The sequence below is a fragment of the Lygodium microphyllum genome, chromosome 24, assembly GCF_053477565.2.
Source record: "Lygodium microphyllum isolate KBCC chromosome 24, Lygodium_microphyllum_v1.1.10, whole genome shotgun sequence".
Classification (NCBI taxonomy): Eukaryota; Viridiplantae; Streptophyta; class Polypodiopsida; order Schizaeales; family Lygodiaceae; genus Lygodium; species Lygodium microphyllum.
In genome coordinates, this window is record NC_141158.1 from 96,701,946 (window position 1) to 96,721,560 (window position 19,615).

General features: G+C 42.4%; 1 protein-coding gene across 11 annotated transcripts in view; it reads left to right on the top strand.

Annotated features, from left to right (window-relative positions):
- LOC148015397 (uncharacterized) overlaps positions 1–19,615 on the top strand; it is a 157,689-nt gene that overhangs the window by 18,815 nt on the left and 119,259 nt on the right. For 10 of the 11 annotated variants that reach the window (XR_015688374.1, XM_087665505.1, XM_087665497.1 and 7 more), the window contains 2 exons: positions 8,750–9,079; positions 9,347–10,101. Coding sequence is in view for 10 of the 11 variants with exons in the window: in XM_087665505.1 (XP_087521631.1) it covers positions 8,750–9,079; positions 9,347–10,101 (1,085 nt within the window). In the remaining variant the exon portion in view is untranslated. The remainder of the gene's footprint in view (positions 1–8,749; positions 9,080–9,346; positions 10,102–19,615) is intronic. The other variant, XM_087665504.1, reaches the window with a different exon arrangement.

A 19,615-nucleotide genomic window follows, 5' to 3' on the forward strand; every position in this document is an offset into this window, starting at 1 on the left:
TCTCTCATCTCCTAGCCATTTCACAACCTTGCTCCGAAGATTTCAACATTTGGATCCTTGAAGGCTGAGAAATTACAAATTTCTCTGTTGTATTACAACGGAAATTAGGGTTAGCAGCAACCTTAGGAAGCGTGCTAGAAATCGGAAGCTCCAAGACTTGGATTCAACAGGGCTGAAGGTGAATTTCAACTAAATTCAGGTGGAGGACTAGCCAGCCATTGAACTTGGGGCATTTCCATCGTCTATGAAGTGGGTGAAAGCCAATTAAGTGCCCGAATTAAGGGGCAAAATAGATTGAAGACTTGTTGGTCACTTTTGGACAGCAAGGGGAGTTTGGATTGCGAAGGGGATCGGGAGAATCCCATTGTAAATCAACTTTTTCTTCAATAAAGCTAAAGAAATACCGAAAGTGGCACCAATTTTGGGGCCAATCGGGTGTGCATTGTCCAAGATCAGTAGGTAAATTTGTATTTTCAGATTTTCATTAATTGTTTTCTGTTGTAATTAAGTTGTAATGAGGGATTCACCAACCATCCACGGAAGGAAGCTTGGTTACAGCTACCCAAGAGAAGCACAGTCACTCGTGCAAGAGAACAATCTCCAGCATGGGTGCCACACCCCCAAACTGTTTGTACCAAGATGTTTCCACCGATCTTTGTGTCTATACAACCATTCAATCTTTGTGTCTATAGGATCATTGATCATTTTGCATTGCAAAGCTTTGATGGGAAATATAACCTTACAAAAAACTTTGAGTGCCGTACTTCTAAGATGCTTAGTGAAAAACAGCCTGGATGAATGTTTCAAGCACTTTTCCATGTCTAAGAAACTAAATGTGATGCTTCCCAATTTGGTTTTAGTAAGCTGGTCTTCCTGTTTAAATGCTTTCCTCTCAAATGGCAACGATGCTGTTTTCATTTTTTCTCTCAAATGGCAATGATACGGTTTTCGTTTGAGGATTTCTTATAATGAAATATTTAGAAGTTGGTGCGTGTATTTATGATCTTCAACTCTTTCCAATCATAAGCCTAAAAGAAAGGACAATCACGGGTCCTTGGGTCGAGGAACCAAGGATTTGAGCCATCCTTCTAGTCTATTACCAGCACCCTCACTTCAGACACTCTTATCATGTGCAATGCTAGCTTGTAAAGCAGTCTTCTTCATGGCTATTGCTAATTATTCATCACCTCCATCTTCCTCTTCAGATTTCAGTGTGTTCACATGTTCCTGGTTCTGCTCACATTTTAACATGGGATGATTGCAATCTCCCACAATAGAGTGCTGATTTTTGGTGATTTGCTGCATAGACATCTGTGTTTCCTGCTGCAAACACACACCTGATCTCTCCTTAGCCTCATCCGGCCTTGCATTTCAGCTGCAACCCTTGTGGTACCAAATACCTGTATTTGGGTGGTGGTGTCATGAGTGCAGTGATGCAGAAGCGGATGCATGGACTGAGACAGAAGATGAAACGCAGGAGAGAGAGAGAGAGGGGAACTCTGAAGAAGATGAATCCTGAATACTGAAAACTGTCAGAAGAATGTGAGGGTATTTTTCCCAAAGAACCCTAAAATCTCTCACTGACTGAATCAGACAGACTGAATAATGACAATCACATGTGCATCCTATAAATAGGCGATGAATGTAGCCTGGTCAGCCTGGGAAACTGGCCTGACCTGCTGCCAGACATACAAAACCATGATTGACACAACCAGCTGCCCAACTGAGAGCGGAATCTATACAAGAGCGTGACTGTATGAAACTGGCCTGTAGATCTGATCTATAAGGCAACGAACATAAACTTACAGCACACAAACAACTTAATTCAACAAAGATAAGAAATGACACAAAGAACCTGAGAGCTAGAGCGCTCTTGCACAGTAGATGACACTAGATTTGCCCTCAAGGTGAGCACCCCTTATGGTCTTTCTTTAATATTCAAGATGAGCTTTTACATGAACCACTTGTGACCCGCCCATGTGATCAACGGAGCTGTCATAGACTAGCACTCCTTTTGCTAATGATTCCTCAAGTGTGTGGCTCTTCAACAAACCAAATTTTCTCCAACTGTCATGTCCTCAGTTGCCCTCACCAACCTTAAACCAAAGAGCTTAGAATCTATCTCAATTACACACTGAAAGTAGTGTGTCTTCAAGCATATAGAGTTGTAAGCACTCCAACGTTGATCAACATGACATTGAGAAATGCATCTATCATCTCTCACTGCTGCCACATTGCAATCAATGAGGAATTCACATGAATCTTAGTCCTAGATCGATCCGATTCGTCTAATTAGTAGCCCGGCTTGTCCAACAATCTTAGAGCTTTTCCCTAACCGATGCACCTTCAATTCATTATCAAATGGAAGTAATTCAGAACTGCAAACTTGCTGTCCATAGACTTTAATCTTTGGCATGCGTTGATCTTGACATTGGATGTTGAATTTAATGCTTTTAGGGTATGGAAAATCAGACCTGCATGCTTGAATTCATTTCCTTGATGTTTGCCCTGAATCTTTAACGATTTGGCAACCCAAAACAAGGGGGAAATTGGGGGTTTTTGTTGGAATGTTTTCATCAAGCAATTCCACACTCAAAATGACTGATTTTTGCGAACCCTAGTAATTGATTTGCTGTAAACAACAAATCCTAATTTTGACGTGCGTTATGCAAGATTATCCTCTTTCTTACAAATGAATCTTGAGTACTTGTTGGATAATGAAATACCAAGATCGAGGGTCCCCCTTAGGAATCATAAAATCCTCATAGCAACTTGCCAATGTACCATCTCGGAAAATAGAGACTCCATAGCACGAGAGAGAGAGAGGAGAAAAAAGAGATTGATTCCTGGCTGTACATCACCTCTAGATGGCTGCAAAGCACTCTTCTCTTGTTGTTCATCGTGAAAAATCAGCAAGCACATATCTCCTTTTGTTGCTATAACATCCAAACCTGGGTTGCTCCAAAAATGAGACAAAAACTAAAAACACTGCATAACACAAGAGAAAATAGAAAATAGAAGAAAACAAAAGAATACTCCAAAGGGAGAACTCAGAGATATGCTCTAGAAATGGAATCCATATATCAAACATTAGATGGTCATGTACAACAGTGAGTCACTAGCTGCATGGGTAGTGGCACTGGCTCCCTCTCTCCAACAGGGCATGCATTGGAATCTATAGATGATGAAATGACAAGACTATGGAGGAGGGAGCTGAATAAATAGGCCAAAGTATGCTAGGAAAATGATCAGGTTGGCAAGCAATAAATGCTGAAAAAACCATAAAAATGGCACATAAAAAATTCCTAAAATATGTATAATGCTTGGCCCATTGAACCTCATACCCAGACTCATGAGCTGACTAGACTGCTAACATAGAACTACCAACAATCCCCTCAAGTAGATAGGCTCTATGATGCTATCAAAGGGGGGCTCGATACTTTGCCTTGGCTCTGGAAGTATCCAACATCTCTTGCTTACGGCTTAACCAAGAAATGGGAGCTGTGCGCAAAGAAAGAAGTAGCCTCTATGAGAAACTTGAGTGTTGGGATCTCCAGCCCAATCTAAACTAGTGTATCCTTGTAAAAATAAACCATGACCATTTGTTAAACCATAAGAAAAAGTACACTGAACATATCTCAACGCACGTATACAAGCAATCTAACGTAACATTTTAGGTGCATTGACATATTGATTGAGTAATGAGATAGAATATGTCATCTGGATTCTAGACTCTACTTATTTAGAAATTAGCATTCATGATTTATAAATCTAGACTAGAGTTTACAGTGTACTTACTGCAGTCTACACCATGATTCACAAATCATTATATAGTAATACATGTATAATACATTTAACATAATGTAAACTTAATTGTAAAACTGAAAGGAGCAAACTAATATTAATGACTCTTCACAAGATCAGCATACATGATTACATCTTCAAAGTTCACATAGATGATTGATGATGGAAAATAACTTAAACATAGAAAATGTGAGAAAAGAGTCAAAGACTCAAGAGTTTAAACTTGAAGCTCTTGGCTGGTACAAACTACAGCCAAAAACTAGTGACCAGTCATAGTATACATTAATTATGAAATAATAATTATGTAGCTAGTAACTACTAACTGCTCATGGCTATCAAAAGAGCCACTGCCACTACCACTAGTAGAATGATCCATCTCATTTGCAAACTCTGGTGATGTAGCATCTCTTGCTCTATGTATGAAGTGCAGCCATGACCACGTCGAGAAATCTCCTTGCCTCTACAGGTAGTGGGAGTAGATGCTAGTGCATCATTTGTCACATGAGGAGAGGAGCTTTGTCCAATCTCATGTAAGTGTGACTTCTCTATCATGGCAGCCATGCCATGTGTTTGGGCACAAGTCATACATCAAAAGCATAGCTCATTCTCTTGAAGGAGATCATATGCAATGTCCTCATCTGTGCACCTCTAGATAAAGGCAAGGTCCATTGCCTCTCCTTGTCGTAAGCTTGCCTCTAGCTTAGCAATGACCTCGCTATCCACCTCTTTACCTTCCACTGAAGCACTCCTCCTCCCTCAACATCTTGGCCTTATAGCTTCTCCAATAAGTGTAGATTTGCATGCACATAGATCACTTTTGTAGTTGGCTTGTGCTCAACTTGTAAGAGAGAGAGAGTTTGTGAGAAATGAGCATAATATATATAAATGTACATGTAAGAGATCGAAAAACAAAAACGTTACTTATTTCTTTTCTTGGTATGAATATTTGCACATATGCTCCAAATGCATTTTGCTACACCACTTGTGCTACATCATTGCATACTGAAAGTAAGCCAGCCATTTATTTCCCACCAAGAGATAGCAAGGCGTCTTCTCTCTTGCTTGAAGGTGACCTCTCATGCAAAGTGATCACGACTAATCCATTATCCAATATTAGTGAAAAATTTTGATTATACGTATTGGTCATTAATGATTGATCATCAAGCACACACAATGATAAATCATAACTCATGAGTCATAAACTAGAGAGAGTTTACTGATCTGTTTTCTTTAACTCAAAGATTCGATCAAGATTGCGAGTCTAGCGTGACATAAGCTTTCTATCGCTCTAGTGCTTGGTATCTTTATATAAAGGATGGAGGATGTATGAAACAATGTGGATTGGTTTATGAAACCAATTCCATCTCTCATTCCATATGCGAGTGAGATCAATAACTCTATAAGCTGCATGATATCTCTCATTAGCACTTTACCATTAGCAATTTCAAAAAATGAATGTATAAATTAACGAGCTTTTGCATATAATGATTAAGTAAACTCATGGTACACCCCTCATGATCAAAGATTCATAAGATAAGGTAGAGGGGTATGATGACTTCTTTGATAGCCTCCACCTCATTCCAAAAGCCATTACTCAATACATAGTTGTTCTCTCTTGTGCTTCGACTGTCTGACTCCCACTCCATGCATTACACTCCTCACTACATACTCACTCCATTCATCCATCATTTAGCCAACCTTCCTCATTCTTATCTCATGCCCTTGCCTCCGTTTGGCGTTGCCCATATTGACACTTTGAGTTGCATGTTTGGGCTGATTGTTGCAGCCTTGTATCATTCAGTCTTTAGTTGGTCTCTTCCGTCTCTCTTCTACATTTATTTTAGTCTTCTTTTGTATTTGCTTCATGTTCACTTTTCTTTTTGTTGCATGCTTTCACATGGAGAAGCTTTATAACATGATCATTGGCATAGAGCAATGAAGTGTAATGGTATGTGGAAGTTGGTGCCTTGACCAACCAAATGAAAAGTGATTGGAGTGAAGTGGCTCTTTAAGATCAAATATCATAGAGAACACTTTGGACAAACATAAGGCCCGAGTGGTGGCCAAAGGGTTTGCTCAGAAACTTGGCATTGATTTTGATGAAACCTTTGCTCCTAATGCATGGATGTTCACTATTTGGATGGTTTTGTACTTGCTAGCCATAGGAGATGGTTGATCTACCTTGAACGGAGACTTGAAGGAGGAGATCTATGTTGAGCAACCTCCTAGGTTTTCTAGATCAGATAGGCAGGTGTACAAGTTGAAGAAGGTTGTCGATGGCCATAATAGGCCCTTTGGGCTTGGAATGAGAAAAATGATACCTTTCTTTAGGAAAGGTTGGGTTTTTGGAGATTGGACTCCAATCTCAAATTTGTATATCCACAATTTAGGTGGCTGAACCATGGTGTTCGTGTTGTATGTGGATGACCTCATACTTATAGAGGACCACACGTAGATGGTGCAGCAGACAAAGGATGCCCTAAATCAAAAGCTTGAGATGACTGACATGTGTCTACTTCATTTCTTCCTTGGCCATGAGATATGGTAGAGTGAGAGGGGAATCTTTCTCTCTCAACATTGTTATTTCAGGAGCTTTTTGCGGCCTTTGAAATGATTGCTCATCATCCCATCTTTACTCCTATATGGATGTGAACTGGAAGATTTTAGTCTATGGAGATTTTGTGGACCACGTTAACTTATTGGATCATTGATTTGGTTGCTTAGCACTTGACTTGATCTCTACTTTTCGGTAGGTTTTCTTGTAGGGTTTATGAGTGAGCCCAAGAAAACTCATTGAGAGGTTTCTATGAGGATTTTGAGACTTCTTAAAACCACACTCAACAGTAGCCTTTTCTATCTAGTAGGTTTAGGAGACACCACTCGGCTTTGTGTGGATGGACATCATTCCAACTAGGCCAGAGAAGAAAAACCAAAGTACATCCGTGTCTAATGTCATCTCACCATGAAAGTAAAAATTACCATCCTAGTCTTGACGGCTAATATCTAAATGTCTAAGAACTATATGTACAAGATTGGCTATTCACTCAAGCTTTGTAATAGATTTTCCCTTGTTATATAATTCTTGATATGGAAGTCCCTGCATGCTGTGGGAAAGTTGTGTCCATATACTATGGCTGAACAATAAATCCATCCTCAAAGAGATGCAAGTGATGGCTCTGGTAAAACTTCATCTTAGATCCTAGAGGGAGTGGTGGATGAATCCAAGTTTTCCTTGTCTCAATCCTTAGAATATCTTCCTTGATAACTGAACTCAGCTCGGATCGGTGAGGGGAAGTGTGGGGCAGTCTAGGCTGTAGTCAAAGTGGGGGCCAGTTAATCTCCAGCCCATGCAAGCTCATCCAAATGGCTCTATGTCAATAACAACGTTCCCTCTCACCCTCTGTTACTAGTTGTCTGGAGGAGGTCAATGCCAATGTGGGGTGTCTCTGGTGTAGAAACTCCTATAAACTGTGTAAGAAAATCATAGCTTTGAAGAGTGCCTCCACAACTGTATGCCCTGCCCCCAAAATCACAACAATCCCTCTCTAGGCCAGTCAGATCAGTGAGTGGGCTCAATCATATGTGGTGTAGGCTGCAACCCCAAACCTCTACTCTATATACAAAAGTGGGTGTAACTAGAGTATGAGAAAGCCATAGTTTGGTGCAAGATTCTTGAAATTGTATGTGGGCAGACCAACTCTCAAGGGCCCCTAGCGCCGCATAGCCTTGCACCAATTGGGCCTCAGCCTCCCTTCTCAATGCAAATCTTAGGGCAGAGAAAGTGACTCCCGGGTATAGATACTCCCTCACATGCTCCACTACATCTCCTCTGAAAGTGAACTCATACATAGATCTAGTCACTCATGCTGCCAAAGTGTTGAAAACTACCATAACCTTTGTCTTCCAAGGTTCACTGGGAGATCTCTCTCTGTGCAAAAGGCATATAGTGCATCCGAGTGGTACTGCACGCCTTCTGGTGAGTCTGAAATGAGTACAATGTCATCAGCATACAACAGTACCAGTATCAATGCTCTAGCTAGGCTAGCTCCACTTGCCAATGTAGTTGGACACCTCATTTATGTATAATCCAAATAGTGTGGGTGAAAGCCGGCATCCTTGCTTTACTCCTAGTGCTATCAATCCTCTCAAACATCCCCCCAGGTGCTCATACACGGCCTGCTGGCCACAGTCTCATACAATGCATAAATGCCCCATTCCATACACTTTGGCACTCCAATGTCCTGCAATTTTTGCATGATACATGTTTGAGGTATTGTGTCAAATGCCTTGTGGAAATCCACAAGCAACAGTAAATCTTCCTGTCTGTGTGGAAAGGTTGTGATAGATAATAGAACCTAGAGGTCCTCGATTGTTTTTGAACAAAGAAAAGAGTCCTAGTTTTGATACAATTCAGTTGAATAGACAACTTTACTTAGATGCTTTGAGGTCGTTTCCTGAGAACATTCAATAGAATTCTCATTGAGGAACACAATATATTGATGCTGGAAGTCAGTTGATTCCTGCTGAATGAAGCAAGTAGTTCTAAATGAGACTATATAAAGGTTTCTCATGAGTACTCAATTGGTTTTTCTAAGTGTTGCTGCATAGAGATTTGCTTCTGGAAAGCTTTTGGATAAATGCGGCTGCACTTGGATATGAATACTTGTTGTCAAAGTTTAAATACTGGTGGCTCATTACAGCAATCTTGTATAATTCAGTTTTAAAAAGTACTGATTCTGTTATGCTAAAAGTTTGAAGGACTTTTTCCAAGAGCAATAACACTAATTGCATTCTTTGCATGCCGAATGTTGTGGCTCAGTAGCTGCTTGTTTTCATGAATTTAGCTAGAAGAGAGGTGCCATTTAGTTATAAAATAGGAGACTGTTTATAGTTTTGGGTATTTTCAGGCATTCTACTGACATTGCATATCGATGGATATATGCAGAAAAGTCTGAAGAAGCAGGCAAGACGGCGTGGAGACGAGATTCTTTGCGAGTTAGGCTCACACCAGCAAGATCCATAGAGGAGACGGGACTTGATCCATCTGTATATGGAGGGTTTTCATCTCCCCATGCAACACCATCGCCTGGGAAAACGTTTGGGCGCAAGACATCAATGTTTAAATCGCAAACAGAGACTCCAATGGATAAAGATGGACACTCTGCCAAAACATCAGGTGTTCCCCCTGCTTACTCCAGTTGCCAAGATCATCCATCTCAAAAAACACAAGCACTCTTCGAAAATGCATTCAACTTGACACCAGTTGAGGAAAAGGGTGAGGATTAGCTTTCTCAACATGAAAATAATATCAATTAAAAACTAGGCAAGTGTAGGACATAGCAAGGTAAACAAGTATTTGGATGTTCTACCAAATGCAAGTATCGAAGTAACATATAGGACATATGCATAGCACGGTAAATAGGTCTTTTGTCATTTTATCAGAAGCAAGTGATCAAAGTAAGCATTCAGGTCATGTGTAGGAGAAGATAGGCAGTTGCATCATGCACAATTAACAGTGGAGGAATGTTGGTTTTACCATCAGGAGATTTAGACACAGGTCTACAGAAGCATGAAGATACAAGTTCATCTGCTTATGACAACGATCTGAAGGGGCAACTCAAGGAAACAGTTGTGGTACAGTCCAAGGAAGACATGTTTGGCACTGGAATGATATCAGAGTCTGATCTAGAGGAAGCTAGTGTTCTGGAAAATGAAGCTGACAAGGATCAAAATTTAATTGGGTTTGTTGATACTCCCAGAGTCACCACAGTTGCTGACCAGGCTCAGTTAGAATGTAGCTCACCTAAGATTGCGAAGGGAGTTTGTCTTTCCGAAACAAATTTGTGCTCAGATGAAGCTAATTCTGCAGTAGTACAGGCATCAATTGCTCCTTTGGAGAATTCGAATGGTGACAGTGTTGTACCACTTGAAATTACTGAGGCCTCAGACTCTCACAATCGTGCATTACGTGAAAATGTTAATATTTCCACAGCAAACAAGATTGATGCGCGTGCTAGATGGAAAAGGATAACTCACACTGTTACACTAGTGAATCATATGGCTGCAAACCTAAGATCAGCATCGACTGATCTTTTGGAAGTTAGAGCTGTTGATGAATTGGTGAAACAACAAGGTATTCAAGATGATGCAGGTGGGGTTGGTGCAGCTGCATTTGAAGGTGCAAAGACAGCGGCACGCTCGAGATCAAGAGGTAGGAAGGGCATGGAGGGACTTTTAGTAAGGCAAGATAGGGGAGTTGCTTCCTTTTTCCAGGACTTCTATGTTGCATGCCTAAAGGTAACCTCATCTCTTCTGTATGTCCAAAACTTACATCTAATTTTATGTGTGTGGATCATAATTAGCATACAAATAGTAGAAAGAGGTTAGAGGCTTCTTTTCTTCATTTCTTCCTTAATCATGCATACGGAGAATGTACTAGTTTGGCTGTCCCGATCTATAGTTATCGGCATGTTTTGTTACCAACTTTTTGCATTAATACAAGACATGCTTTGGTGAAGAGGAAGGTGCATAAACCTACATGGCACCTCAGCATTTAAAAATCTGTGTTCAAGTAGCCGATTTTAAGTTCTAATTACCAGTTTTCATTAGTTGATCTTTGGCATGACTTTTACTTAGTCTGACCATGCTGTTATATTTGCTATTTTCAATCACCTTTCCACCGTAGCTTCAAGTTAGTACAAGTACATGAAAGGAGCAATTAATGTCACCTCAGGAAATTTAGCTTGTTTCCATACTTCTGGAGGACTTCTCCATCAACATTTCCATCTTCTTGGTGCAGCCCAGATTGATGGTCATACCTGCTGCTTGTTGGAATTATTATTGCAGACTGCCTTTACTAATTCAGCCCCTCTTCATCATCTCTTAGCTTCTGGTTCACTTTGAGAGAGTGCTAATCAGGCTGCCTTGACTGGCAGGCATCAACATTGATCTGTGTTTTCATTATAGCAGGCCATATTCGCAATTTCAGCACTTCTCTTCATAAGCCTCTGCTTTGACTAGTGGTTACTGCACTTGGGATCTGTCTTTGGTTGACAACACTCTTGTTGAGAAACCCTTCACCTTTCACCCGCAGTTTGCGTTTTTGCATTTTTGCGTTTTACATTTAGGGTTTGCAGCCCAAAAAGGGGAGCCATCCTAGACCGACTTTGCCTATTTATAGGCCACTCTCTAATTCATTCCTTACAGCTGATTCATTTAGTCCGTCACCTCTTCTTTCTAGCCTCTCCACTGCCCTCACACCCCTTCAAGAGGACATTGCGGTTCGTGGTTCGTGGCTTTCTTCATCATCTTCCTTGTGCTACGGCACCCTTGTTCCCTTGTATTGCATTCTTCACTCCATGATTCAGACATCATCATTCCATTCATCAGAGTTTCTTCTCTCTTCTCTTCTCTTCTCCATGTTTGCCGAGTTCACTCCATGTTCCTCCCCGCAAACCCTATTGTCTCGCTGGTACGTCATCTTTTGACATGGTATCAGAGTTGGATTTGCTCAAGCAGCGGCAAAGTTCCTCTACTCCAGTGATGGTAAAGACCGGTGGCGGGTTCGGCATCCACTTCTCTTCTTTTTCCGCTGCATCAAAATCTCGTTTTTGCAGGTTTCAGGTGTTTTCAGCTTGCTGCCTACACCCCTTTCGTAGAGGACATCGCAGTCTCAGCTGTCCCTTGCTGTCATCTACAGTCTAGCGCCTGTTTCTAGCCTTCCACCCATAGTTTGCAGCTGTTTATAGTAGAGCGACTGTTGTTGATCACTCTGCATTTAGAAAACAATCTCATTTTTGCAAATTTCAGGTATCTCAGCTTGCTGCCCATACCTCAGACACGCAGAGGACATCACGGTCCAAGCTGGCCATTGCTGTCTACAACAATTTGGCGCCTGTTTCTAGCCTACCACACACTGTTCGGAGCTGATTTCAGCATACCGATTGCTGCTGCTGGTTTTTCCTGCGTTTTTAGTCTCTCTCTTTTCTCACTTGCGTTTATAGTCTTTCTCTCTCCTCACCTGCGTTTTTCTACTGGTTGCAACTGCTTACTGCTAGTTGCATCCTCCTCCCACTGCCAGTTCACTTTCAGCCCTTCCACCACCCTCCCACCCCTTAAGGCGGACATTGCGGTTCGTGCTTTGCATTGCCCTCACACCCCTTGAGGCGGACGTTGCGGTTCATGGTTCGTGGCTGACCTCTTCCACCTCTTCCTTCTTGAGCAAGGCACATTGGTATCCATGGCTTCTTTACCAATAAATAACCAGTCTACTGGGTGTTCCTACTACAGGACGAACGGTCATCCCACTAGAGACTGTCGACATCAACCTTTGCTCCCCATCCCTCCGAAGTTTATGCGTCTTTCACTAGGCACTCCTTGTGCCACCTCTCCTTTCTGGGCTATAGAGATCGTTTTACATCGGCTATTAGAGTATTATGCTCAAGGCAATAAGCCGCACTGGACGCGCACTAAGTCGTTTCGAGCACATGGAGGCTCTAAGACCTTACGAGGCGATAAGCCCTCCTGGAGACCACCCCACTGCAAGGAGGTTTCCTCCACCCACTTCCGGGTACAATGGCTTCCATGGCCCACATCTCCTCCACAGTCCATTCTCTTGAGAGCCCGCGATTGTTCCCCACTCATGGCTCATCTCGAGCCTCCTTTCCCACCCTCTTCCACTCAGGTTCAAGAGGCTACTTCTGGGTGCTTTTCGACTGCTTCTTTCGAGCACCAGATACCTTCTTCGGCACGATTGATGGTAGTTTCTTCGTCATCAGATGCTTCACAGTCTGTGAGCCATGAGTGGTTGGATTCCCTTTCTCTCTCAAACTGGGATTCAAAGGGGGATTTTCTTACCTCGCCCTTAGAGGGGGCTTCCAGTTCTTCTTCAGCTTTAAAGAGGGTTTCTACTTCTACTCCTTCCGATTTAGAGAGGGACCCTATGTGCCATGAAGTTCTTCACACACCACCACCTTTCACTTTCGAGGAGTAGCTCTCCTTTGAGTAGTCATTTCCTCTACTCATACCTAGGATCTAGAGGATCTGATCTACCTAGATCGAGGCCCTTTGGTTTTCAGTAGTGACTTGGTAGCTAGGCCTTCGTATTCCTTCCAGCATGGAGCCACAGAGCTAGTGGCTTCTCTTCCGAGGTTGAGTTTCGGGTTCTATAACTCATCCAGTCGCCTGACTATCTTCAAAGGTCTCCTTTTAGGTGGTATTCTCAGATTACAAGGTGGATCTTCTTCGTCCCTTGGTCAGCATGGAGCCAACTCCCGAGATCGAGTACGGGCATATCCTTATGGTTCTCGGCACCACACAAAGTCCGACATTCCTCCTATGCATTGCATGATTTTATCATCTTTGTACTAGGGCGCTTGGGCAAGTGAACAATTTTCCCACGAGGGACACTGCTCAAGTGGCACTTGCTACATGAGCATTCTTTAGCATGTAGCATTGGATCTCCACCTCACTCTTCCCTTGTTCCCCTTTTTGGGCCTGAGAGGGGGTGTTGAGAAACCCTTCATCCGCAGTTTGCGTTTTACGTTTAGAGTTTGCAGCCCCAAAAAGGGGAGCCATCCTAGACTGACTGTGCCTATTTATAGGCCACTCTCTCATTCATTCCTTATAGCTGATTCATTCAGTCCGTCACCTCTTCTCTAGCTTCTCCACTGCTCTCATACCCTTTCAGGAGGACATTGCGGTTCCTGGTTCGTGGCTTTCTTCATCATCTTCCTTGTGCTACAACACCCTTGTTCCCTTGTATTACATTCACTCCATGATTCAGAACTTCATCATTCCATTCATCAAAGTTTTTTCTCTCTTCTCTTCTCTTCTCCATGTTTGCCGAGTTCACTCCATGTTCCTCCCCGCAAACCTTATTGCCTCGCTAGTACGTCAACTTTTGACAACTCTTTCACCCCTCTCTCAACCTACTCTCATGAGAGCCATCAACTTTTGGACCGCTCTGCCTTTGAGCATTATGTATATTATATTTAGTTACATTCAGCATTCGTGTAGTTTCATCATATTCTTTTCTATGCTATTTTGCATTTTTGTGTTTTTATTTGAGTCATTTTGTTTTAGTCATGTTTATACATTCCGAGTTTTCTCAATGCAAACCCTAGCATTTCTTCACATGGTATGAGAGCCAATGCTCTACTTAAGAGCATCCTGCAATAATATTGAAGGCTCAGTTTGTGCGAGAAACATGAGTGACATGTAATCAACTCCCAATGTCTAAGATACCTTACTCTTGGGAGGTCATCGTGTCTTCTTAGGCTTCTCCTTTGATGGTGGCCTTGAGGTGACATTATGCTCTCAACGGGGAGGACACTGTATCCTTTTCCACATCTTCATCCACTTTATGAGATGTTGTGCGGATGATTGAGCGTAGTTTGGAGGATTCATGCATAGCAAATACCCGGCTACGCTTCTTTGTTTTCAAATCACTCTGCATTAGGAGCTACACATTGGTGAGATTGGTAATCTATCTACTTAGGGAGGACATCCCACATTTGGAATGATTGGCGAACCCCCGACTTCATTAGCCAAGATCGGTGTTCGGTTTGTATAATCCATTTGATTTGCAGGAATTGAAAACCTTCACTATTGCTTCTCTTGTGCAGGATTTGGTTGTAAGTTGTTGTGGAGACTATGACCAATATCAATATGTCAATGTCTTCATGTATACTTGTTACATTACCTTTTGCTCCAATATATCTTTTTCTTCATTGGAGTATGTTGTGGATGCCAATGAATTACAACTTCCTCTTAATCCTCTAACTTCTCATGATCATTTAGACTCTATTTCTTCCTCTTTTAGTAGCTTAGGATTATATTCATCACTTGCATCATCTTTCTTAGGTGGTGTTAGATATCCTTCTCACTCCCTTTGGACATCTACCATAGCTGCTTAGAAACACAAGGATGTCTATCCTCACACATTCCATAAGCCACTTAGATGCTAGGATTTCCATGCTTTGCTTATTGTGTGCTTGTTTAGTCACCCTAGGCTACTCATACGATTCCCGTGGCTATGGCTAGTCAGGCCCCACACACATGAATCCATTGTGCACACAACCTTGATGCATGGTGAGCAAACTCCTCAGTGTTCTCTAGTTTTCCACTCTATCTATACTAGTCACCACTCAACACTCCTACTCTAGTTGGTACTACCAATAATACGCCATCCGATCACACTTGGTACTATATTATCTGACGAGGAGTGCAATGAGTATATGTCCCTTTTGCAAGATTTCAAGGGTGTTGCATAGAGCTAAGGCAAATCTATGAGGTAGATGGTTAAATGAATTCCTTTTGAAAGAGAATAGTAAATTTATGAGGCAAAAGGTCAAATGAATTCCTTTTGAACTAGAAAGATCACTTCACAATCGGTCAAGGCTAGAAGTGGAGCTAGCATCACAGTTGGTTCAAATAGAGTAAGAGACAATGGGGAGTAGAATGTTGACCCCTTTTCCAATAGGCATAATCTCACTCGAGTCTCCCAAAATGGTGTTAAGCCAAGATCTAAGCACGTGCAAAGGACAAATAGTGGTTTTGTCAACGGGGGCGTGAAATTTTGAGATACTTTAATCTTGCTGATAACATTTGATTAAATTATTAATCAAATATGCAAGGTTGTTTAGCACATGTGATGCACGTGGCAGTTATTTCATGGTAACCGGCCAAGGACTCCGAGGATGCAGTGGGTGCCAAAGATAAAAGTTATAGGTACTAGATGGTACTCGGTGTCAGATTTGAGCCTAGACTAATTTATTGGCCACTATTTTCAATGGTGACATTAGAGACTAGGCATTAATTAACTAATTAATGCTAGTCTAAGGGCTAATAACTGCTCAGGGATACTTGGAAGACAAATTGACCCAACCAATTTAATTATTGATTGCTGAAATTAATTTTTTGAGGAGTAGAGTAATTATCTGAAAATTAATTTAATAAGTTGGATAATGTTGAAAAATGGGATTAGAAGGATGCCACTTGGCAAAACTTGCCCATGCAAGTGAAAAAAACGTTTTTAGGGATTGGTGGAAGCCTATTCCAGCCATTGTGAGAAAGAAGGAGGCTGTTAGAGAGCAAGGAGAGGCTGTTGATGTGATTTGTAGCCACCAGGATTAGTCTTACAGCATGTGCCAACAATTTGGAGCCCTCCAGGAGGTGACAGCAGCCCAAGGTCCTTGTGGTGCAGATGACAGCATACTAGAGGGGGCTATAGTCTTTTTGGTTGTCCTAAGGTGTAGGTGACAACTTCCGTGGCTATTTGAGCAACGCAGCAGTAGTTTTTCAATGTTTCTTGCGACGAAACTCTGAAATTGTTAGCAGATTAGTCAGCTCAAGGTGAGTCTGTGTTGTAGAGGCTGTGGTCTTTTTTTAGTATTTTTTTCTGGCGTTTTTTGGTACCCTTTTTAGGGCTAGGGAGCATTTAATGCTGGCCGACTGCATTTAACGCTCCCCCCATTTTATGCCTATATATTGCTGGGGCTCCTCCTCCTCTTATGTACTTCAGCCATCATTTGTGGATTCTTCTGAGGAGAGAGGAGCCGGTGCCAGGGTGCCCACACAGCTAGTGACTCATTGTTGTATGCTGTTGTCTCGTGTTCGATATGGATTCCGTTTCCCGGGCATACATCTGAGTTCTGATCTGTAATTGTGTTTATTTTTTCTTGTCTTGTGTTTCAGCAGTTTATTTCAGCATGTTGTTTATGCTTCCATTGCTGCACCACTTCTAACATGGCATCAGAGTTCAGGATTTGCGTTTCTACTGTGTTTTCTTGCTGATTTCAGGACTGTTTTCCCTCTTGCTGGTCAGGCAGCTGTTGCTCCGATCAAGCGACCAGTTTTGCTTGCGTTTTTTGCTGACGTCAACATCCGTACAGCCTGCGCATCCATTTCAGCCTGCGTTTTGGTGTTTCTGCATTTCCTCTTGGCTGGGCGCTTACATCATTAGGCCGTTTTTGCTGCTTTTGATAGTTTTTGACTAATTTCTTGACTTTTTACAGCAGATTTGGCTTATTTTGATCAGCTTTTGGGTTATACTACATGTGAACTCTTGCTTTTTGCAGTCTGTGCTCGTGGTTTGGCTGTGTTCCCTCTCCCAATCCCTTCTTTTCTCTACTTCTTTTCTGAATCCTCTCCAGATGGCTCCTCCATGCACATCCACTGATGACAAGCTCCATGGACCTGATTATTACACATGGAGTGCGGTGATGAAGGCTTGGTTTATTCAAAAGCGGTTATGGTACGTGGTTGATGGAGCTGTGGCACGTCCTCAACAACTTTCTCCCGTTCCATCTGATTTTGATGAAGACAACCATGAGGAGACTGTGCTTACATGGGATTCGGATGATGCCCGTGCTTATTCGGCATTACTTCGGTGTATTTCCAAAGAAGTCCTACCGGTGGTCACTTGCTGTACGACAGCTTCAGATGTATGGTCGAAGTCACAGTTGATATACAAGGCTCCTTCCACCATGAGGGCCGTTACTCTCTATGGCCAACTTCAGCAATTGAAGTTTGAATCCAAAGATACGATTCAATCCTTCCAACTTCGTGTTACCCAATTCAAGGACCAGCTTCACACTATGCAGTTTGCCCTATCAGAGGCACATCTTGTTGGTACGGTACTTTGTAAGCTTCCTTGGGAGTTTGATGGAGTGGCGAATGCTTTACGGGCGTAGACATCTACGACTCCTGTCAGTTTTCTTCACATGTCCTCCATGCTACTTGAGCATGAGGCTACTTTGCAACTATAGGGGAGGCTTCCATCACATTATGGGCATTCAGGTGAGGCTCTTGCAGCTTCAGAGAGGGATTCAAAGATGAAGAAGTCGAAGGCCCAGTGTTACCATTGTGGCAAGAAAGGTCATCTAAGGAAGGACTGCAAAGAGTTAGCGACTTCCAGGAAGAACAAGGAGCAGAAGACGAAGCGGGATGCGGACTCCTTTGACGAGTCATCCTTTGCCTCAGATTCCGATCCCGATTCTCCAGCCAAGGCGAAGTTCAAGGTGCGGAAGGGATCCTCTTCTTCGGCTCGTGGGAAGGGCTTAGTGGCCCCTTCCTTAGCTGCTTTCTAGTGGTGGTGATGCAGACATCCCTCATGACTCTCCAGTGCCAGAGTAGGAGTGTGAGAGGGTGGTGAGATGGGGCAATCGTGCCTCATCTATATGTCTATATAGATGCACAGGATCCAGAGAGGGACTTCCCTGACGCATCGACCGAAGTCTGGCAGGTACAAATCTTGGAGCTAGGATTGACATCCAGGTTCATGATGGGCTGGTTACTTGACCGAGAGCGGGAGGCTTTCGTTTGGAACTCATATGAGGGGACATTTTGGCAGTTTTGGCCAAAGGCAGGGATTCCATGGTCACATGTTCTGAGACATGTTTGATAGATTGGTCTTGTATGTCCTGAGTGACACAGGTGACATGACATAGAGAGCTGCTATGATACTTCTCTATTTTCAGGTGGTGCTGTTATGCTCGACATCGACATCAGATACTCTCTGAGGCATCTTGGTAGTGGGTTGGCCACTCACTGCTTGGATATCCATGGTTCTTATGGTGGTTCTATGTTGTATAGTTTATGATTCCCTATCATTGTACTATTGTATTGTATTAGATCACCCTTGATCTGAGGGAGGGTGTTAGCAGATTAGTCAGCTCAGGGTGAGTCTGTGCTGCAGAGGCTGTGGACTTTTTATAGTATTTTTTTCTGGTGTTTTTTGGTGTCCTTTTTAGGGCTAGGGAGCATTTAATGCTGACCGACTACATTTAATGGTGGCCGACTGCATTTAATGCTCCCCCCCATTTTATGCCTATATATTGCTAGGGCTCCTCCTCCTCTTATCTACTTCAGCCATCATTTGTGGATTCTTCTGAGGAGAGAGGAGCCGGTGCCAGGGTGCCCACACAGCTAGTGACTCACTGTTGTATACTAATGTCTCATGTTTGATATGGATTTCATTTCCTGAGCATACATCTGAGTTCTCATCTGTATTTGTGTTTATTTTTTCTTGTCTTATATTTCAATAGTTTATTTCAGCATGTTGTTTATGCTTCCATTGCTGCACTTCTGATAGAAATTTCTCTCTCTACAACATTCTCTCTCATCCCCCAATCTTCTCTCAATTATCTCAGCATTTTCCAACAATTTGAGCCATCAAAGGAAGAGATTTTAGTCAATCTCTGTTGTAAACCCTAATTTACAGTAGAAATTAGGGTTTTGATAGCTGCCTCAGGATGCGTGCTCAGAATTGAGGGCCTAGGACTTGAATTCTAGCAGCTGAAATTGAGGAACGTCAAGGAGATTCAAGAGGCCAGCCAACCAATATCAGATTTGGGGCTAAATTTATATTTCAAGGAGCAAGGTGAAGGCCAATCTCCAAACAAACCGAAGGGCAAATTGGTTTGGAGTCTTGCTGGTCAGTTTTGATTATAAGAGGCACTTGGATCAGTGGAGGACATCAGAGGATCTCAGTTGTACTCCTTCCATTTGCCATATAAGATAAAAGAAATACCACAACGGGTGCCAATTTTAGGGCCAAAAGGGTGTCCAATGTCCAAGATTAAAGTGGTAAAGCGTGCATTTTGAGTTTATGTAAATTTTATACTTGCTGTAATTAGTGTGAAATCAGGTTATTTACTACCCTATCTGAGGTGGAAGATTGGTTTCATGGTTCCATTGCCGGGCACCACTCAATCCCTTGATTTGGTGGGCCTGAGGGACTTGAAGCCAAAGCTTTGCGCTAGTGCTGATTTTTGCTCTTAGTTGAGAAATTATAGCAATATATCTTAGT